We start from the raw sequence: 22,557 nt of genomic DNA on the forward strand, positions 1-22,557 counted from the left end.
GGGCTTTACCACCCGGATCACATGGATGGTACAAACTGCTGTTAGAAACCCCTCAGTCTCAAGGTGTGCTGTGCGCTGATGAGGTGGAACAGTCATTTGCGGGCAACTTCTGAAGAACCTGGTGTGCCTCTGTTGTATAAGGCTTACTTTGTTATGTGGGGCTCTGTCTAGGTGAACTTTTATTCCCCTAGCTGTTCATGGGACCAAAATGGATCCTTCGAAATTTTCCCTTCCTCCTCTCAGTGGAAAAGGTAGACTGTTGGAAGGTACCCAATCTAACAAACGGGCTCATGTAGCCAGTCCTTCTGATTCATTCTAAAAGTATTGTCTTGAGTAATAGAACACGTACTGATTATCAGAAAGTGGTTTTAATAGTGAGAAGAAAAGAGTGTAGTTTTGAGAAGGTTTACCCATCCTATATCCCAAAGGGTTTTGAGGGAACCTGTGGCTCTTTAAAAACAGTAAAGTGCTTGTGCAATGCGACATTGTTAGTGTAAACTTCTAGTTCCCAACCATCAGCTAACCTCCAAGAAGGTAGCTGCTTCGGGGAGTGTGCAATAGACACTGAACTGTGCAACACGTTGAACTACAGCAAAGGTGTTGTGACTTGCAGGGATCTCGTTCACATTCCCAAGGAGGTATTGTGATGTGAGTGGGCTCCAGAAGGTATAGTCGATGTGAAAGACATTGTGAAGAGGGTAGATGGGATCTTGTAAATTCAGATTCCTTTATCTTGATATTCAATAGTATGGAAGTCCCTGAGTACATTAAGGCAGATTTCTTTCATCTAAACATGCGGCCTTATGTCACCAACCCAATGCCTTCTTTCAAATGCCAGCACTTTGGACATACTACTTGTGGGAGTCGTGGAGAAGCCACTTCGGGAAAATGTGGTAAGGCTGCCCATGAAGAGTCACTTTTACATCTCCTTTGAAGTGTATGAACTGCTCTGGGGCTCACTGTGTCTGGAGTTAGGATTGTAGTGTATACGTTGCAGAACAAAAGGTGCGAAAGCATAAGACTCTGTAATGCATTCCATATAATGAGGCCAAAAAAATAATAAAGCTATGCCGCCCACCAATGTTCACTACTTGTACCTCCTTTGTTTCAGTTCCTAAACAGCTGATGTTGCTATGCAAACAGAGGTTGCTACTATCAGCACTAGTACCTGCGTTGGTCAATGTACTTGTGCTGCTGCAGTCATTTTGAAGCCTGTCCCTCCCTCCAAAACTTCAGAAAAAGCGTGGTTACTGACAATGCAGAAGTCCTGCCCCTCCAAAGACTCAGTCAGGGCCACTGTCCAGTACTGCCACTACCACTTCTGCAGTTGCCTCCTCGGACCAAAAAATCAAAGTTGAAGGCAAATAATTGTCCACTGGTGGGGATGGGAAGTACACAGTCTGACAGTATTGATGTCATCCTTTCAGACACCTGTTTTGACTCTTCTTTGGAGGCTATGGACCTTGATGTGAGACAGGGGCAACCATCTCAACCAAAGACTGAGCTCCACCCATTGTGGGCTCCCCTCCCAGGCTGAAAGATAGGGGGAAAGTGTTACCTCATGATAGACGGCTCCCATCTAAAAGTGGAACATTAATGGGTTCATATAATGTTATAAAATGTGACACCTGCAGTCGTCCTTTTGATGTTATTTATTATACAGTTACCAGTTTTGGTGACTCAATATACGATCTTCAGGCCTTAACTGATGCCAAGGGGGTTAACTCCAATCGTATACACAATCCCATCAGTGGCAGACATCTCTGAACTGGTTTCCATAGACTATAACATTGATGTTGTGTCTCCAACCCAAAAATGCCAACATGGCTTCTGAGGTGTTCCATTTTATTACATAAGTGGATGACCGAAGTCCCTCCAACCTTCAGTCAGAAGGATGGACATACGAAAACTTAATGTGTTCAGGACACACATGGAGGAACCGAAATTCCTTACAAAGGCACACTCCCTGTGCTTGTGTTTAAGGAAACACATTTCAAGGCCACTGTTGTCCCTGTGTGGGCTGTACCCTCACCTGACATGGGAAAGAGCCAAGATTGGGGTTACTGTCTTTGTCAGTAACGCACATCAATCCTCTGCTCTCTCCTTGGTTACCAGTCTAGAAGCAGTAGCTGTTGCTCTTCACATGGGTGATAAGATCACTGTCTTGCTCCCTGTATCTACCTCTACAGGATGTGATATACTCTGTGGCTTATATGTCTTATTGCACAACTCCCCTGCCTGTTTCTGCTACTGATTAATTTCAATGCCCATACTGTATTATAGGGCTTGAACTATACTTGTCCCAGGGGTCGAAACTTGGAGAAACTCATGATATCTCAGGAGCTGTGCATCATCAACACAGGCAGTCTTACTCTTCTATCAGCTGCTGCTGGCTTGTCCTCAGACAGTGACCTCTTTTTCTGCTCTCCAGCCATTGCTCTTAACACAGTGGGAAGCAACTGATGACCTTTGTTCCAGTGACCACTTCTCAGCGTGGATTCACCCACTGGAAATGGATTGCTCGAACAGAAATCACCGAAATGGATGGGCAGCAGGGCTAACTGTACACTGTTCAGTCAGCTGGTTGTGTTTGAACACCATGACAGTGTCCAGAAATGAGTGGATTACACATCAGATGAGTGATCCTGCTGACTTTCCGTTCCAAAGTATTCGGGTCATCTTAGGAGGCAGCCTGTGTGCTGGTAGACTGATGAGTGTTGTTCAGCAGTCTGGGTGTGGCATGCTGTTCTTCGATGGTTTAAATGCCTCACAACAGCAAGCAACCTCACAGCCTTTCAAGTTGCAGGAGCCAAGGCTCAACACGTAATTAAGGAGAGCAAGGAAAGGTCATGGCAAATGTTCCCGGGCTCCATCAACTGTTCCACATATTCTACAGAGGTATGGACAGCCATCGGGAGGATTTTCTGGGGCACAGATGTTTACCAATAGCAGCAGTGCTGAAATGAGGGTGTTTCCCAAACAATGCCTGGTGTCATCACTCAGACAATGGCAGAGCATTTTACAGCAACTACTACCAATTCCAGCTGGGATCCAGTGATCTACCGTTACTGTGTGACTGCAGAGAGGGACAAGATGGACTTCAGATTCCACAATTTTGAGGCTTTCAACTGGCCTCTTGCCATGTGGGACCTGGAATTAGCACTGCCTGAAACTCAAGATACTGCACCCGGTCACAACCAAATCTAGTGCTGCATACTTCGACATTTGCCAGCAGCATCAAAGGAAATCCTTCTCGAATGTTTCAATCTTATATGGCAGACAGGAAACTTTCCCAACTCCTAGAGAGAAGCAATTCTGCTACCTCTCCTCAAACTAGTAAAAGACCACACATGTACCAGTAGTTATCAGAGTGTCGCCTTAATGAGCTGTGTAGGAAAGACCCTGGAGCAAATGGTTAACTGTTGTCAGGTCTGATTGTTAGAGACCAGGTAATTCCTTAATCACGCTTGGTGTGAATTCCAGATTTCAGTCCACTGTTGACAACCTTGCCGTACTGGAGACGGCTATTCAGCAGGCTTACTTACAGTACATCACTGACTTGATATCTTCTTTGATATAAGTAAGATGTATGATACTACTTGGAGAAAGTATTGTCATGCAGCTCCATCAATGAGGCGTTTGTAGCCATCTCCAGATCTCCATGCAGTCTTTACTGTCTTAAGTGCTTTTTTTAGATCCCAAGTTGGTGACATGCTGTTGGATCATTTTGTGCAGGATAATGGTGTTCCTAAGGACAGTGTTTCAAGTGTTACTCTCTTTGCTGTACTTTAAACAGAATCATGTCTATGGTAAGGAGTCCTGTATGTGCTCCTTATTTGTGGATGATTTTGCTATTTATTTGTTACTCCTCCAGTGTTGCAGTAGTGCCCTGTCAGATGTAACTAGCTGGCCCTTGTGGCCAAATGGTTCTAGGTGCTTCAGTCTGGAACCACGCGAGCGCTACGGTTGCAGGTTCAAATCGTGCGTTGGGCACGGATTTGTGAGATGTCCTTAGGTTAGTTAGGTTTAAGTAGTTCTAAGTTCTAGGAGTGGTCTGCACAGATAGGTTTTCAGGTTTCTGCAGAAAAGTGTGTATGTGTTTTCATTTTAGTCATTATCATAGTATTTTTAATTTACCTGACTTGCATATGGCAGACACCATTTTACATTTGAAAGACTCAGTGATGTTTCTGGGCCTCATTTTTGACTCCAAACTGTTATGGTTACCACACCTGAGAGCGCTGAAACCCAGAACCCAGAAAGCACTCAATATCATAAAGTGCATTAGCTACAGGTGTTGGGGAGCAGACAGGGCTCATCTGTTTAGTTTTATAGGGCTTTTGTGTGTTCACGCTTTGACTGTGGATGCACAGTGTTCAGCTCAGTGAGGCCTTCTTATCTGAATATCATTGATGCTATCCATCTTGAGGGGATTAGACTGGCCACAGGTGCTTGCAGGACCAGCCTCATACTCCAAATTCACTTGCATACAATACTGTTGCTCGTCCACCTTTGGAACACCTTTTCTCTAGTCGTCTATGAGCAACAGTGCCATTTGCAATCTGCGTGCAGTGTGTGCTGGAGTCACTTGATATGGAAAACGTAAATCCTCAAATCCAGGATTTTAACTACCTGCCACTGTCATCATTGCATAGTCCCAGGGTAATTTTAGAATTAGTGCAGTACAGGAGAGATTGCACTCTTGCATATGTTTGAATACTATATTTTCTGCCATTTTAACTGAGCGCCACAGCTCTACAGCTGTCTTTCTGGATGGGTTGAAACAGGGGCCCCATTGTTTGCTCTGTTGTTTTCCCTGATAGTGTCCTCAAGGTTTAACTGCCTTGAGACTCTACTGTCTTCGATGCGGAACTGTACACGATCTTGTGGGGACTGGAGCAGATGAGGTGTGCTTAGTTTGCTAAGTTCCTTGTTTGTTCAGATTCTCTGAATGCTCTGGACTCTCTACAATGCTCGTATCCAGCAGATAAAGTAGGCCAAAATATCCAGTACATCCTCCATCAATTACAATGGCTGGGTGGGCAAGGAGGTGTCCTGCTGGGTACCAGGACACATGGGTATTGAGGGGACGGAAAGAGCGGATGTAGCAGTCAAGGAGGCATGGAGCGATCTTCAGTTATTTCAGTGTGCTATCCCCCTGCATGCCATCACCTCGCTGTTTAAGTAGAGTTGTGTGTGTGGTGTCACCGCCAGACACCACACTTGCTAGGTGGTAGCCTTTAAATCGGCCGCGGTCCGTTAGTATACGTCGGACCCGCGTGTCGCCACTATCAGTGATTGCAGACCAAGCGCCGCCACACGGCAGGTCTAGAGAGACTCCCTAGCACTCGCCCAGTTGTACAGCCGACTTTGCTTGCGATGGTTCACTGAAAAATTACGCTCTCATTTGCCGAGACGATAGTTAGCATAGCCTTCAGCTACGTCATTTGCTACGACCTAGCAAAGCGCCATTACCAGTTACTATTGATGCTGTAAGACATGTACCGTGAAGAGTGATGTTCACCATTTATGGATTAAAGTTAAGTATTCCAGCAGCTACGTACGTTTTTTGCTAGTCTCATTTCCTTGACCTGTTCCAGACCTCATGTCAGCCTGCGTGAGCTAAAACGCGTGCCTTTCAGCTTCCTCTCATAGTGGGTTGGCTGTCTTGCCAATCCAGAACAGTGTGTCAATGGGAAGATGATTGGGTGGGTGGAAGTGATTGGTAATAAGCTTTGGCCACAAAGACGGGATGAAGTCCTGCTTACTTGTCTTCACATAGGCCAATCCTCTGATGCATGGCTTCTTGCTCTGCCGAGAGGATCCTCCAGTGTGTGCTGCCTGTAGCATACAAATGACTGTGCACCACATTTTACTAGATTATGTTTTATTTTTAGACTAGAGGGTGGCAGCAGCAGATGTCCCCTTTGTTTCAAGTGACATTGAAAGGAATGTGTTTGAGAGTTTTAAGATTTTGTGATATCTCCAACGTGTTTCCAAAAATTTTAGGATGATGTTCCTAATCTGTTAACAGGATGACTGGGTCACTCATGTTTTTTGTAAGTGGTCGACCAGTCACTTTTCCCTGTGCCTTTCCTTTAGCTCTTCTGTGGTTTTACTTCTATTTTAATCCCAGGAATGGTGCCTTTCACCCTTCTCCATTGTATTAATTCCTGTGAGACATGGTGATTGTGTGGTTCCATGTGAGTGGCATGGGAGTGAGTGAATGAGTGTCATTTTATAGGTTTCCTTCACACTGTGAGACAACAATTTTAGACATTTTAATCATATTTGTTTCTTTCAAAATATGTAAGGGCACTGATAGCCTCAACACTGAGCACCCGTAAGCTCCAAAAAGAAGGAAAAAAAAGAAAAAAAACACACACGCCTACCTTTGCGTGAAAGTAAAAACAAGAGAATATTAAATTTTCATTTGGGTCTATTGCATATTGTCTTTGGCTTAGCAAGAACATTTGTTCTATCAGAGAATAGGCTGGCAGTAGTCTAAAATTGAGCAAATGTGAGAATCTATATTGAGGTAACAGTTGGTGGCATTGTAATTAGGAAAATAATGTGTTGCAATTAGTCTTTTATTATTTTCAGGAGTTATGGACAAGGTAGTGGGACGCAGCAGTCGGCTGGTGGTCAAGATCCCTTTGGACACAACCGGTACGGGGGGCCCAGCCAGCCACCTGGCTATCCTTCACGTACTGGTTATCCTGCTCCACCTACGGGACCACCAGCACAGCAACCCACAGGGTATCCACCACAGCAAGACTATTATCGTCAAGATCCGGTAATTATAGTCATTTGTATAACAGTAAATCATACTTCTTCATTAAAATGTGAAAGAAATAACAATGCTGATATTCATTTACATTTTCTGGATCAATGCGATGTATTTTTGAATACCTACAACTGTAAAGATGATGACAGAAGATAAATATGGAAATGGAGTGGGATGTTTCTTTTCAAGTAAATCATCCCTCCATTTACTGTAAGCTTTTTACGGCAACCATGTGTAACCCATATTTGGGTGGATGAATGTACCTGTGGTACACTAATCACTGTGTCATGTTAGTCAGTGATTATAACTGTAGGAAGCAATGCAATATTAAATATTTTGTTACATCACATAAGGTTTTACAGCTCTAAATGCTATGCCACAGAAATTGTAAATGCATGAGTGTGTCATACCATTTCTTAAGTATGTGTGTAATTATGTTCTATGTTGAGTGAGATATCTAAATTATATGGTTTCCCTTTTCATCCATACATAATTGTACCATTTGTGTTACTGTGCCTTTTAACTTTCTCATTGAGGACATAGACAATTAAGGGATTGTATGTTCTTTCTTGAGTAGTTCTATTTAAGCCATGTAAATGTTGTTACAGCCTGTATTGCAGTTACTGAAAATTTTTAACTTCCAAACAGTCTTACCGCAAGTTCAACAGCCCACAATTTTTCAGGTCTCTAAAAGGTTTACTGCAATGTTTGTCTAGATGTACGTGGTGCCCAAAACTTTTAATTTTGAGACTTCCGAGATTTCCATCCACATTTTCTTAATAAGTGTTTCAAGATTGGTTAATTTAGACACGAGTATAACCCATTATAAAATATGTGTAGCTACAGTTTTATAACAGTCTCGGCTGGTTTCATAGGACAGTATTGTAACACAAACAGTTTCAGTTTTTATTAGCTGTCTTTCTTTTAAATTCTTTAATTCTGTGATATGATTTGCTCCCTCGTTTGTCACATTCTTTAGACTGATATCCTGTGTGTCAAACTACTGATTTTGTATTTGAGTGCCTCATTGCCAAATCAGTATTGTATGTTAAAATTGCATCTAATTGTGCTTCATTAAGTTTTCACTGACTAAGCACAGATCATGAAGTGAATTCACATTTCAACCAAGAGGAAGGTGGATCTTCATGACTGTCATCACTTCGTGCACGTGTGAAACTGTGCGTCTTCTGTAATTCGTTTTTCTTGTCATTATAAATATTGTATGTTTTGGGCCTGATTGTACCAATACCATACCATGCAATACTGTTCACATGTGTTTGTATGGTATGCTACAGATACTGCACAGTTCATTACAATATAGTACAGCTGGTATGTACATAGACACATTATTATATATTTATGTTATAAAAGTACTGTGCATGGCCTTTTATCAATAGAGTTCATGTAGTGTTACATTACTCAGTGCATATTCAATCATTTCTTATCAAAACATCAGTGATACATGGCATACACTTTTCTCGAAGTTTTAGCTTCCCTTTGAAGTTCACTCATTTGAGATTTTCCAGCCCCTTTCAGATGTAATGGTAACACTGGCAGGTTTCTTTAACATTTTACGGAACAAAGTTGAATGGTACAAAGAGAGCAAATCAAAAGAAGGTTGTAGAGGAGCAGTGATGATGTCTACCAAAATGCTGACTTTGCCTGTGGCATTCCAAAACTCTGAGCACACCCATTACTTATTCAAGACTCTTACAAATAAATGTCAATGATACATTGAAGCTACTTAAGCTAAATTAGTGCTCAGCCTGAGAGGTCTACATTTTTAAAAACTCAGAGAGGAGATTAAAAAAAAATCTACATTTCTTGAAGTTGCTTCTAATGCAGTGTCGGATGGACTGTTGGCAGAAGATTTTAAAACTGGAGAGAAAATAAGACAGTAGTTGGGAATGTATTATCATCCCCCCCCCCCCCCCCCCCTCTGCCCTCCATGTGCAGATGGAACTAAATACAACATGTCAACAGAAAATTTCTGTTGTCCATTGAAAGGTAATTTTCTAATTATGTTGGTTAGAATAATTTCTCTGTAGTAAGCTCTTTGAAAGTCACACATTTACATTATCATTACAGGTAAACTTACTGTAAGAATGAAGAAGAATAGTGTGTGTACTTGTCATTGAACAGATAACTTTCCACACAGTGTGTCTCATCATAGTTGAAATTTTATTATAAAAAATGTGTATTTGCAGTTGATAATTTACTGTTTACTGTACTTGTCATTGGTACATAATAATAATTAAGTGTAGTTAGTATATACAGTAAAAATCATGAAAACACGTCAACCTTCTACAGATCATAGGTTTTTTAAAAAATCGAATTTCACAACTTGTTTTAGTTTTGCTTCTTCTACACAGTTATTTCTGGGTAATCAAAAGTTGCTGTAGTTTTGTTGATATTCTGATGGAACTCTTCTGTGGCATAAGTTCATTAGTTTTGTTCTTTTTATAGATGAGAGAAGCAAAAATGTTTACATTTACAGTTATTAGGACTTCATGGTAAAGAATGTTCTTCTTAGGATGAAATCTGACTTGCATGTTACCTCGTGAGTAAACTACACAGAATATGTCACTTGATATGATAGAAGTATACGATACAAAAACAATCACTTTGGACACAAATTTCTATTTGCACTTGATGTAGGAAACACCATGTGAAATCTTTTACATACATACCTGATGTTACCATCAGTCTGCATTTTTAAAACTGTCAATAAACAGTGTAACAATAATATGTAATGGGATAGGTCAGTATTCACTACATAGAGGAGGCTTTGAAGTGCAGAGACATACACTGAAAGAGGCCTACTATATACGAGGGTACTTGAAATAGTAAGTTACACTGGTTGTCCCATGTTAAGACTATTGTGCAACAAGAATGGCACATTGTCAAAAGAGAGTACATGTTCTAGATGTCCTGCAGACACTGTTCTACTGTGGTATGGGTAACAACTGCATCACAGTGTGGAAGTGAAATGGCACGGAAACTGTAAACATACTCCAAAGCTGCAAAGTCTTAGTACTTGAGTCTGTAAAAATCTTATGGATAAAAGTCTAATTTTCTCACAAATGCAATTTGAAATTCTGGTAGTATATGGACAAAATGCAGTGTTGCATCCAGCCATAGCAAAATGGTGCTTACAATGTGACCAAGGCCGCATGGGCGTGAATGGTGCTGATAGGGCAGGATGACCAGTGGCATCTACTACAGATGACAATGTCCAAGCAATTGACAAACTGATTTGAAACGGTCACAGATTTTCCGATGATGAGGATGTTCACACAATAATGCTCAAATGGCTTCATGACAGAGGAGCAGATATCTGTTGTCGAGGGACTGACTGACTGACAGACAGACAGAACATTCTGATCATTATTTACAGAGAATTGATGATGTTGAAAAATGTCGTGTATCTGTGTCACTTTGAAGTGTAGTGGAACATTCAAGAAAATATACTTAGACTGCAATTATATTATGAAACATACTTTTTGAGTCTCTTTGTAATATCAGCTATCAAACTATTCCCTTTGTCAGATGTAGGCAACAAATTCTCCTCCTCCCCATCCCCCACAGACACACACAGACTGCCACTGCCCCCTCTGGGCATTCACTGATAGTATGTAGCAGTCTTCTTTCAATGTGCTTGTTTTCCACTCACCACCACCATTGTGTAGTGAGTAGCTATCTATCATAACTCTTTATTTGTTATCATCTCATCCTAGGTTTTCCGTTATTTGAATAAACAGTGTAATGTACTCTGCCTTAAGGAGGACAATATGCCTGCAACACTTCCACCCTCGAGATTAATAATACAGTATTCTCAGTTGAAACCAACAAAATTATTATCTAGTTAGGCTTCATTATGTGCAAAAACTTCAGTTGAAATGTAAAAATTAACAGTCTTAATATTCTAAAACAAAGTTCTTGAGATTTGATCACTTGAATTCATGTGATTCCTACTTTGAAATTGTTGCAGATAACAACACTTCATATAAATTTTATGATTTCTTGAACACCAATTTGAATTTCTTCCCAATATGAATTTATAACACATTCTGGGACACACAAACCATACTTGTTACTTTTCTGCCAACTAGTTTTAAGCTAAAAGCCCACCCCTACCTAATTCTGAACAGAGTTTGAAAATTTCAAGTCGTCATAAACAAATGTGTATTTTAATTTTATTTGTTTTATACATACACTGTCTGTACATTATGTATAATTGGGGATCATTTATATCTTTTTAGCTTCCTCATAGTTATTATTCAGGTAGATATGAGATCACATTCTCACTGATACAAAAATGTTATGATTCTGATGTACTGTTTCTAATAAGGGGAAAGTGTGAAAATGTACAGCACAATTGCAGTTCATTACCAGGAATAATTAGTGCAGTTAACAGCAAGGAGCTTGTGAACAGTAATGTATAAACACTTTTTTAAAAAAAGTTATTCATGAAGAAACAGAAGTGATAGTTTTGTTACAGTTTGTGTTGTTATTTGATATTTGTTTGTGAAAAATAGTTACAATTGAAAGTAAATACTGCCAACAGGTATATTCTGGTCAACAAGCAGCTACTGCAACTGGCCCAGGTGGTCAGATGTATCCTGGAAGCCCTCATAGTAAATCAATGCCACCTCCAGCTCCACAGACCCCTAGAAGGCATCCAGATTTTGCAAAAGATCCACAGCAGTCTCCCTATCCACCATATAGTCAACAAAGGCCTTCTATATACGGTAAGTTGTAAGCACTGTAATTTGGAGGGTTCTTAAAAGTTTAAAGATTGGGGGCAGGAAAAAGAAGCTAAGTCACCATTAACTATTTGTTGAAGGGCTCGTGTATTGTTAAGCATGGAATTTAAGAGGAAACCTTTCCAAAATGTCTCGACATCCAGCTTCTCAGAGCTCTAAAAAACATTCTAAGTAAATAACTATTGACCATTTCTTGCTTGCTTGATGAATTCCGCCGTAGCATTGGTCCATTGCTGCTCTTGCTTCATGTTAATGATGTGCCATTTTATTTGCATTGGGAAGCAGAATTAATTCTGTTTGCAGATAATACAAGCATTTTTGTGAAGTTGAGCAATGAACCATCAACAAAGAAAGCAATGAACCATCAACAAAGAAAATGGTAAATGATGTTTCTGTGAAAGTTACTGAATGGTTTTGCACAAATGGGCTTGCTGTAAACTTTCAAAAAATGCATTTAACCCGCTCTTGTACTGTTGAGAATATCCTCCCTTCTATTAACTGAGTACACCAACAGTAAATAATAAACTGGGATGGAAATTGCAAAGTGTTTGGTGTGAATGTGATGAAAACATAAACTGGAAAAACCATACTGTAGACCTGCTAAGATGTTTAAGTTTTGCTACTTTCGTCATAATAGTAATTGCCAACTTTGTGAATGTAGAAGTCAGCAAGCTAAAATATTTTGCTTGTTCATTGATGTCATATGGGATAATACTCTGGGCTAACTTCTCGCCTAGGCAAAAAGTGGTTGTGGCCCATTATAAATTAAATAGAGTTATGTATGGAGTGTGCACATGTAAATCTTGCAGATATCTCTTTTAAGCAGCTGGAAATATTAACCACAGCCTCACAGCACATTTATTCACTTACGAAACTTATAATCAGTAATCAGTCCAAATTTTACAGTTACGTTGATCTTCACAAATACAACACTAGAAGGAAAAATTACCCTTTAATGCATCTAACTTCGGCACAGAAAGAGATTAAATATGCAACTGTACAGCTCTTTAAAAGTCTACATACGGGAATAAAATGTTTAACAAATAGCAGAAGTGTTTCCAAAAGTAGATTAAAGAGCTTTCCGCTTAATAACTCCCTATACACCATAGAGCAATTCTTGAGTAGAGATAATTAGTCATTAAAAGAAGCAGAAGAAGATCAAGAAGAACTGTAAATGGCAAACATGCAGCCATTATTTTCAATTTTTTATTTAGTTGTAGATAAAAATTCCACATCATAATATTTATCATGAATTTTATGTGTGGAGCAATTAACAAACTTTATGGAACAAGCAACAAACCAACTGATAGCTTTAGTGTGCATGAGGGGGATCAGGTAAGATATACAAAAATAAGTGTTTCTCACTTAATAGTTTTTGAAAAAAGATTTCATAGAACACTGTGTCTCGGCACAGGCACCAACATCTGGAGAGCAGTAAAGCCTTAACAAAAGCCACCTCAACACAGAATGCAAAGAGCACCTCTGTAGCAATGAAAGGGTTAAGTAACCTTCCACAATAGTTCACCGAGACTAGTTATGCTAACAAATGTGTCTTCAGGTTGAGTTTAATGTAGGTTCATTTGGGAAACAAATACATTACAACATTTATATATCTTCCAGAGTATGGTACATTAGTTTGCCTTTGATATAAAGATTGTGTACCAGTTGTCTTCAAAACTAATGCCTAGAAATTACATTTTACTGTTGCACTCATGTAGATAGAGTTGTAGCATTTGAGCGTTACTGACTGTCCTTCAGCAATACCCTCATCTTAGGAGAGAAATGATGCTTAACAAGTTTGACTTCATAATGAATATAATTTCTGGCATCATTTGTATTTCTACCTATGACATGTTCTTCATGAACTATTTTTCAGTACAACTACCAGTTTGTCTCAATATTTTTCAAACCATTACCTACAAATCAGGATATGGATTCCAGCAACAACAAAATAATGAAATAGACCCTAAGAAATGAGATTTGATCAAGGTATAATTGATGTTTGGTACATTTCACCACTACCTCATCTGTAGGAGCAAGAAATACCATCTCCTACAGCAGAAAAGACTGTATTTATCATATTGTTTAAAACACACACATAATCAGTGCTATTATTTCAGCATCACATAAAATGAATTTTACTTTACTTCCCTGTGCAGGAAGTTTAGTTAGCAATACTGAATTCAATATATCGAGTAGTGTAGAATCGAGTGTCATCAATATTTGTATTTCATTGCCACAACTTAAATTGAATTTACTCCATTAACTTCAAATGATATGATTCCACACAATTTCATCATTTATTTTGTGATTTTTCTTAAAGATAAACAGTTACTCATTTTGAACAAAATTTGTAAAATTTAGTGATTTTGCACTTTGCAGAAAATAGGTACCTTTAATAATGAGTCATTACTTGGGACTAGAATAATTCACATTTTCCGATAAATCCAAAATAAATGTGAATTCTGCCTCAAAATGCGAAATTACTTAATAGATGCCATTTCGTAGCGAACTGTATCCAGATGAGCTATTTGTTAGCGAAAGTTTGAAATGGCTGTATTTTCTGCATAGAATATCGAAAATGTAAGCAGTCACTGGCATTATACACCATATGACCAAACCCAATTTGGATAGATAATGTGCGCAAGGACCTATGTGCAAAATAAAGTGTACAAATCCAAGGATGTATCAATACACTCAATGATCTGGTGTGATGCCAATTGTGGATGATTGAGTGGTCTGTTTAACACACACTCGCGTAATGCAATGTACCGCTAGAGTTCCGGCCTGTATCATTAACAATACTCTGCAACTTCAACAAGCAATTGTGTGGTAGCTACCCCGAATGCTTTGTGTTGTGTGTTACTCATTGTTTTCTTTTCTTATTTTGAAATAAGTGAAGCGACTAATCCTGCTCCATCACAGATTTCAATTATGACTCTTACAACACCAGAAGAGATCGGCAATCCCTGTGACAGTGTGTCAGTTCTGCTGTAGGCTGCTGCCCAATGAAATGGAGGCGGGGTTTGTTTCCCCACACTGCTCCTTCCCCTGTGGCGGTCAAAATTCTAGTCTGTTTACACTTGCTGCCGTCTGTGACTATAGCCTATAATGCCCTCTGTGCTATAGTGATTGGAAAACAAAGTCTTTAACGTTTTTTGACGGTGCAGAAATTATTCTTCTAATGTTAAAACCAAGCTAACGTATGATCGATTTACTTTACGCTAAGTGTCTTGTCAGTTCTATCTGTAGTGTTGTCAGGCATGGGTTGTAGGGCTATGAATGCCCACAGAAGGTCGAAATTAATAGTCTGCAGATTTTTTAATCTTCAGATTGGGCAAGAAAAGACAAATAATGTCCAGAAACACCTTAATCTGAGAGGAATTCAGTTAACTGGTGAGAAAATGCTGGTGCTTTGCAACAGAACAATCTTTTTTGAAAGTATAAATACAGCCAAATGAAGAAAACAAAAGCCATTTCGGTAGAAAAAGTTGTTGAAGTGTTTTCAAAAACAAACATGCCAGTCAAAAGTCCCCAATCAGCACTCTTTTTAACAGTTGATTTCAAAGAACTAATAATTTGTCTATTTGCACTCATGTAGTGTGTCAACCTTTTAAATTTGTGTGTCTAGTCATTTACAAACTAAGAAACTGGACACGAATTTTGCCAAAAATAGGTGCTACATTTTCCAGTCCCTAGTCATTACACATGCTTGTCCAACACCCTTTGCTGTGTCTAATGTCCTATTCCGCTTCCTGCTACTTGCTGTTTTCTGTGTATGTTCCTCTGTACCAGCAACTCTGATTGATACCTTAACCAAGGAGGCAAATTGGTGTCTGTGCAAGTGACTAGGGGACTGACTGGGTAAATGTTCATGCATGCCTGAAGGAAAAGACACTGTGGTGACTACAGCTGTTATGAAATACATTAAATGTATTTGCAGCTGCAAATATGGACAGCCATTGCTGTTTAATGGAGTGACGACAGTGAAAATTTGTGCCAGACCAGGACTCGAACCTGGATTTCCCGACTACCACAAGCGGTCACCTTATCATTGTATGCATGTCCAAAGGAACAGTGCATTGTAATTCTGAATAACACAGGTACTGAAATATAATATTTATCTACTGACACCGGGCAAAGTGACTTTTGCCTAAAATGTCTCCCCTGTACGAGAATATACATATGAATGTACGAGTGCAGGTTGTAGACACATGGTTGGGAACATGTGGAAGTTTGGGTCTGGCCATGAGTCGTGCTTATATAGCTTAATGGTAAGGCAACTGCTCACGATAAGCTGGAAATATGGTTCGAGTCCTGGTTCGCCACAAATTTTCTCTGTTGTCATTCCGTTATACTGCTGATGGTTGTCCATATTCACAACTGTGAATACATTTAATATATCCGGTTAAATTATAGCTGCCCAATAACTGATTGGTTGAGTTAGTTCACAGATTGTAGGAAGTTGGTGACATTACCACCATTAAAAGTTCTGTATTTATTAAAGCACTGTAATGTTCAAACCCATCTTAAGCTTGAGCACAGATTTATCATGTGCTGTTTTGTCTGTGGTGCATCCTTATATCCCAAAATCTACAGCCTGAGTAATTTCGGGGGAAAAGCCCCTTTTCAAACTTACTAGAGCATATCGTAATCATGATCTAGAAGAAAAGGCGATATCCACTTTTGGCATGCAAACTTGGCATTAGTTTGGAAGGAGATGCACTTCAGTGGCTGTTAGGTTTTTAGTGCCCTTTCTTCACAAATTAGGTTTGGCAGATGGCAAGATGAGCTCTTGTTTAAAGAAATTTAAGTCAGTTCCTGTTGTGTGTGTCATTTTAGACCATAGAGTGTTTATGATCCTGTCTATTTATTGTTGTAAATGTATTTATTTTTATATTATATATGTACTGTAATATTTACATTTTCTGTAATATTTATTTAACTGCACAATTTGTTTTTTAGTGTTAGAACCTGAGCTTTAGATATTAAAAATGAATAGTAGTACTACTTTTATAATACCATAACACATCAGTAAAACTGACATGTTCAATACCCTGTGATATATCTACAACACAGCTCTCCGGAACACAAAATATATAAATAAATCGTACAGCTCATGGTTCAATGTGGTTTTGCAAGTGTTTTCAGATGTATTGTATCAATGAAATGTACTTACAATTTTCCATTTCAGTACTTATAAATGAGAATTAGTGTTTTATGGAATGTTACAAAAATGTTTTCTTGTGTTTGGGATGACTGAATGAATTGGCAACTGAAAAAATGTTGATCTGTGTAGGTTCGTCAAACTTGATTTGTTGGACAGTAATATGTTAACTGGAAGTGCAAGAATGTATAAAAAAAATTAGTGCCTTGGAGACTTTTATTTACTTAGTTTTTAACTTTGCGTTGGTTTTCTAAAGATTTAAACCTGTAATCAGTTTCAGATTAATAAAGTTAACAGTGAACATTTAAGAGAGCTAAGTTATGCAATTCTGTTTTTATAAGTACCTCAGATCCAGACACTTTGTTGTTCCATTCGAAATACATTGCAGCAGGATTAATAACGAGCCTCTTAGGTTAAACTCTCATATTCTTGGTTGTATGTAGTTATTGGAGGGATTCACATTAGAGTGAGATGTTCTAGTATTTGATGAGACATAAATGCATCTCATGAGATTGATTTAAATGTGGTGTGATTAAAATAGAAAATTTGTTGTATTGTAGGCTGGAGTAGTGGTAACACTCAGTATCGGGCACAGTACCCTCCACAAGGACCTGTTCCACAAGGGCCTCCACAGTGGAACCAAAATGCTCAACGAGCTGGTGGTCCTGTGCCTGGTCAGCCAGCTAACAGCCAGTGGGACCAGCACCGCTACCAAGCTAGTGGACAGTCACCGTATCAGCCTCCACAACAGGTATTGTGTTACAGTTTGAATTACGATGTTCTCTGTCACTTTTGCCCATATAGGGTTGGTTGTTTATGGTTGAAGACATCCGTAACCATAATTTTTGTGTGAACTGTGTATTTCTTACTCTTTTTGAGATTGAAACTGTTAGTGAAACTGTCAGAGATGTTACTATAAATAATTTTAGTAACACAAGTATTTTATTCAGAGTCTTATTTACTTCTTTCTTTCTTTTTTCCTTAAGGCACAGCAGCAGTGGGTTCCAAGTATGCAGACTCCTGGTATTAATCAAAACTCACTCCTAAGGCCACCGATGGTTAGCCCACGTGCTCCGTTCCGACCGGAAGGAAAGCCGTATTCAATGCAGCAACTACCGGGTTCAAAGGTTCGCTGCTTCTAATTTTTTCTCACTCTATCTGAATTTTCTACACACATCATGAGTCTACTTATGGTGTTGCTTTTTGTACCATGTCGAGATACTGAAAGACATTTAGAGAAGCCTTTGTTTCGTGTGCCAACAACTTGAGGACAACCCGTGTTATAAAAAAAATTAAGAGGCTTATACATTACAGTATGTCAAAGTCTTTGCTTCGTATTGAAAAATAAACACATTCAGTGTTTTGTAGACACTGTTCCAAACCATTGTGTTAAACTCGGGTCATGTCGTGAAATGATTTTGCAGCACATTGTGAAGTCGATGTACTTTTATTTCATTAAATGAAGTGCCCATAATAAAGAGTATGTGCATTTGGTCTTACATCACATATGGCTCGTTTTGTCTGTTCTATTAATAAATAGTCATAAATTGATTCCAAAGCATGCATTTGAAGTCAGCATTTAACAAATATTAACACACTGTCGAGGGCGTGTGTCTCTATGGTCGGCATATCTGGCAAACACATAAAGCTTTCATGTTTGTACTGCGTTATGACCAATAAATAAACCTGTTACAGATATTTAGTAGGGTGCCCTCAGCCTCGTGAACACTAATGGGGAGCTTTGTTATGGCATAGTGGTAGCTCTAATTCAGAAACTTGACACTAGCAGCTGACAAGGTCATGTGCTGCCTGTGAGTCTTTGTAATACTACTGCACAGTGCTGATTGAGTGGATTTTCAGAAGGTGGTGTCCCACAGTTCTAATGTATTTGAAAAATGTCATATTACCACCTTGAGGTGCTGGTAAAATTCTGTATTTACCCAGCTAGTTTGTCATCCCACGTCATCAGGTTCATAAAAATACTCACAACCTAATATTAGGTGAAATATAAAATAATCATCATCAGATGATAAAACGGTGGAATATTCACTGTTATTACACCATAATATAAATTACATCCTCAGTCTATAAAAACTGTGCTATGTAGTGTGCTCATTCATGTTATAACCGTAACCAACATTAAAACTTTGAACAGATTAGTACTGCACATCTGGTATGCGGTATGAATCTGTTCACAGCATTAATGAGATTACAGTTATAACATGAACAAATACACTACTTAGCATCGTTTTTATAAGCTTACAATGTAGCTTATATTACCTTGTGATAGCAGTCAATAATTTGTGGTTTTATCGTCTAACGATAATGATTTTTTAATTTCACTTAACATGATGCCATAAATACTTTTATGAACCTGCTGATGACCAGACAACTGAAACTGGTTGATGAGGAATTTTACCAGCAGCTCAAGGAGGTAATATGCAATTTTTCAGATGAAGTAGCGGTCAGACAGCAGGTCAATGTTATATAGTGTGATAGTGCCATAGAGTTTTAGTTCTTATGATGTTCTGCATAGTGCTTCAGCTGCAGTCCAAGATTTCTTAAGTTCAACCATGAGTAAGCTGCATGGTTAATAAGTGAGCCATTTAGTAGGTTCTAAATGAGGCATTTAAAATTTGAGAAAGGAACAAATAGTGCAGTGTCAGGATGCTCAAATGTAGTTGCTTCATTTTTGCCCCATTAAAGCAGCTTGTACAGTTGGTATTCTGTATTGGCTTTTGACTGAAGCACAGAGTGACTGAATGGGATTGCCATCAGATGTACATGGCTATAGGTAAGAGAGCAACTCGGCTGCTGCTAGGACCATGAGGTAAACTGCAGATACAGAGATTTCGAAGATCATATAAGGTTTGTGAATCTGTATCACTATTGAGATTTCATTTAAAATAGTAGGCCCTGATCTCCCACTCCACACACACATACTTTCTGGTTCCATCAGGAAACAGGTTAAGATGAGTAAAATTAAAGAAAAGTAATAACAAATCACATTTTCTTAAAGCGTTTATTAATGATTCTGTCAACAGTTGCGGTATTTATGTTAGGTGGCTAGTTTCAAACCTTACAGGTTCATTTTAAAGTCTGGCCTACTGAGGCTGCACTGACAGTGCCTGATATTAATAATAAACATCAAAGAGGCAACATAAGCTGTATAAACGTTTCCAGAAAAAATGCTACAATCCACACATGCCTTTTACTAAGTCAAAATCAGACTCATGCGTTGCCTCTTTGATGTTTATTATTATTGTTCAGGCACTGTCAGTGCAGCCTCAGTAGGCCAGGCATGAAAAAGAACCTATAACATTTGAAACTAATTGCCTAATATAAATACAGCAACTGCTGACAGAATCATTAATAAATGCTTTAAGAAACTTAATAAAGTTACTGTTTCCTTGGCAACAAAATATTGAAACTGGAAAAAAAGGTCATCTTGATTAAGGCACTACTTAGTTTGCTGTGTTAGAAATCAGTATGCATGTTGACAGTAGGTATTGAGTATTTTTTTATGGGACTATATACACTGTTGAAAAAAAGCAACAGCCTCAAGGACAGTCGTTTTACTGACCATTGAGGTGACAGGTTGTTCATCATTCAGATCAAACGAAACTCCCATCACAGTAAATAGTGCCCAGTCGCATCAATACACAGTGTATTCCCCTCTGGTGGTGATGCAGGTGTGTTTTCTCACATGCAAACTATCATAAAGGTGTCAAATGGCATCCTGTGATAGATTGTCCCAAGCATGTACATGTTCAGTAGCCGAGAGATCAGTTGATATTGCTGGCCAGGGCAGTTTCTGTACACCACAAAGAGCTTGTGTTGCAGCAGCTGTATGAGGACGTGCATTATCCCATTGAAAAAGCACATCCCTTTCTATGAAGAAATGGCAGTAGTGTGGGGATAATAGCCTGTGCAAGGCAACGGGCACTGTTTGCTTTGGTTACTTTAACCTGCAGAAACACCAGATATGACCATGACTGCCCCCCCGCCCCCCATAATACCTGGGATGTGACCAGTTTGTTCAGGGCAAATACACTCTGGAGTAGGCAGCTCACCAGGCCTACACCATACAGGTGTGTACATCCATCACTAGTGATACTTGACACTGTTGTGGTATCAGTAATAGTCTGTCCAGAGGCACACGTGATCTTATACCTGCTGCAAGCAGATGATTCCCAGTGCTCCATGATGACACAACAGGTGCAACATATGCACAGATTTTGGCCCTGGATGATAATCGATCAGACACCAATGCTCGCACAGTGCACCTATCTCGTCGTGCATCTGTACTGTGAGAATGTCCAGAGCCTGGTATACAGGTATGGGAATGTTCCACAAACCTTTGTTGAAAGCAGCAACACGCCACTGATATATTGTGTCCAACATGTGCAGCGATCTGTTAATACGTCCGCCCAGCTTCCCCCAGGACCCCAATGTGACACCATTCAAATGGGTGAATCTGCTCAACAGGAGTGCTGACTCATCAGTAGGGCGTGGTTGTACCCTAAAATGATTATGGCAAACTTGGCATAGTTACTGCCTGCAGAGTCAAAACAGAGGGTGCACAGACAGGCCTTCAGAGTGCCATCTGATCACTGATGACTGTGACAAATAAAGCAATAACACAACCACCCCTCTGTATATGCACATACTATACAGTGGTGCCACCAAACCCAGTCCTTCGAGGATATTTTTTGATATTCATTGAGTTTGTTCATGTTCAGTTTTTATTCAGGTATACACAGTTAATTCTTTTCCATTCTCTCTCTTAAATATGAGCACATTAATTTACAAAAATGTGGCTCTGATCCTATTATAGCCATCCTTAATGTGGAACAGAAGTGACAGTGGTTTGGTTCAGTTAATAGTAGTGCAAAGTCCAATTTATTTATTAGTTCTCATTGTAGAAAAGAACGAATTAAAAGAATAAAGGACATAAATTATCATCTTCAGCTAAGAATTGTCGTTTTAAAAAATCTTGCACACTTGTGCTCCACTTTGAATGCTTATGTTCTGCAGCTTCTCAATCTTTCTTAAAAGCCATCTACAATGTTCATATTAAAGATGAAAATAGATTTGCACCCATCATGTATGCTACCTACAAAAATAACAGAATTTTCCTATTGGATAATATATTGCATTACACAACTTACTTCTTCCTACTTCATATCACTTTACCCCAACCTTACTATGTACCACACTAAACTAATAAATTTTGTGGTCTGATAGGTGGAGAATGATAATGAGAAATAGTGAACTCGGCTTGTGGAAGAATAACTCTTTCGAGTCGCGAATATTAAAAAAATCATTGGTGGAGTTATTGAATCCCTACTGGCATTGTGGTGTTGAAGCTTCACTACAGACTCTGAATGAAAAGAGTTCATCTATAGATTCCTGAATGTTGAATGAGAATACCATCAACAGGCACCAAAAGTAGTTACGTGGAATGATTGTGTTGGTAACATTAAAGAAAATGGAAATTCAGTGAACTACATGACTTTATGAAACAATTGCAGTCACCAACTGTTTCGGTACACATTATACAAGTAGAATTGGAGAGGCTTTATTGTTTATCAGGCAGAACCATTGGAGACTGTCAGAATTTTCAGATACCTGCCTAGACTGTACATCCCCACAAAATATGATACATGCCATAAAAATAAGAACCTGGCTAACCACTAGTAAGATCAGTAGTCATAAGTTCATAACTTACCCTCCACTATGCAAATAGTCTGTGAAATAACTTAATGCTGTAGTTATATAGATTTCAAAAGTTGTGTGTCTCTTCATTTTCTGTTATCCTTGTAGCAGCTTCACAT

The 22,557-nt window shown here is 39.0% G+C and overlaps 1 protein-coding gene across 1 annotated transcript in view; it reads left to right on the forward strand.

Moving 5' to 3' along the window:
- LOC124721956 (trithorax group protein osa-like) overlaps window positions 1–22,557 on the forward strand; it is a gene marked incomplete in the record, with an annotated part of 116,348 nt that overhangs the window by 88,891 nt on the left and 4,900 nt on the right. The window contains 4 exon segments of the mRNA XM_047247121.1: window positions 6,604–6,796; window positions 11,355–11,538; window positions 17,281–17,471; window positions 17,707–17,847. Coding sequence (XP_047103077.1) covers window positions 6,604–6,796; window positions 11,355–11,538; window positions 17,281–17,471; window positions 17,707–17,847 — 709 coding nt within the window.

Source organism: Schistocerca piceifrons, chromosome X, assembly GCF_021461385.2.
Source record: "Schistocerca piceifrons isolate TAMUIC-IGC-003096 chromosome X, iqSchPice1.1, whole genome shotgun sequence".
Classification (NCBI taxonomy): Eukaryota; Metazoa; Arthropoda; class Insecta; order Orthoptera; family Acrididae; genus Schistocerca; species Schistocerca piceifrons.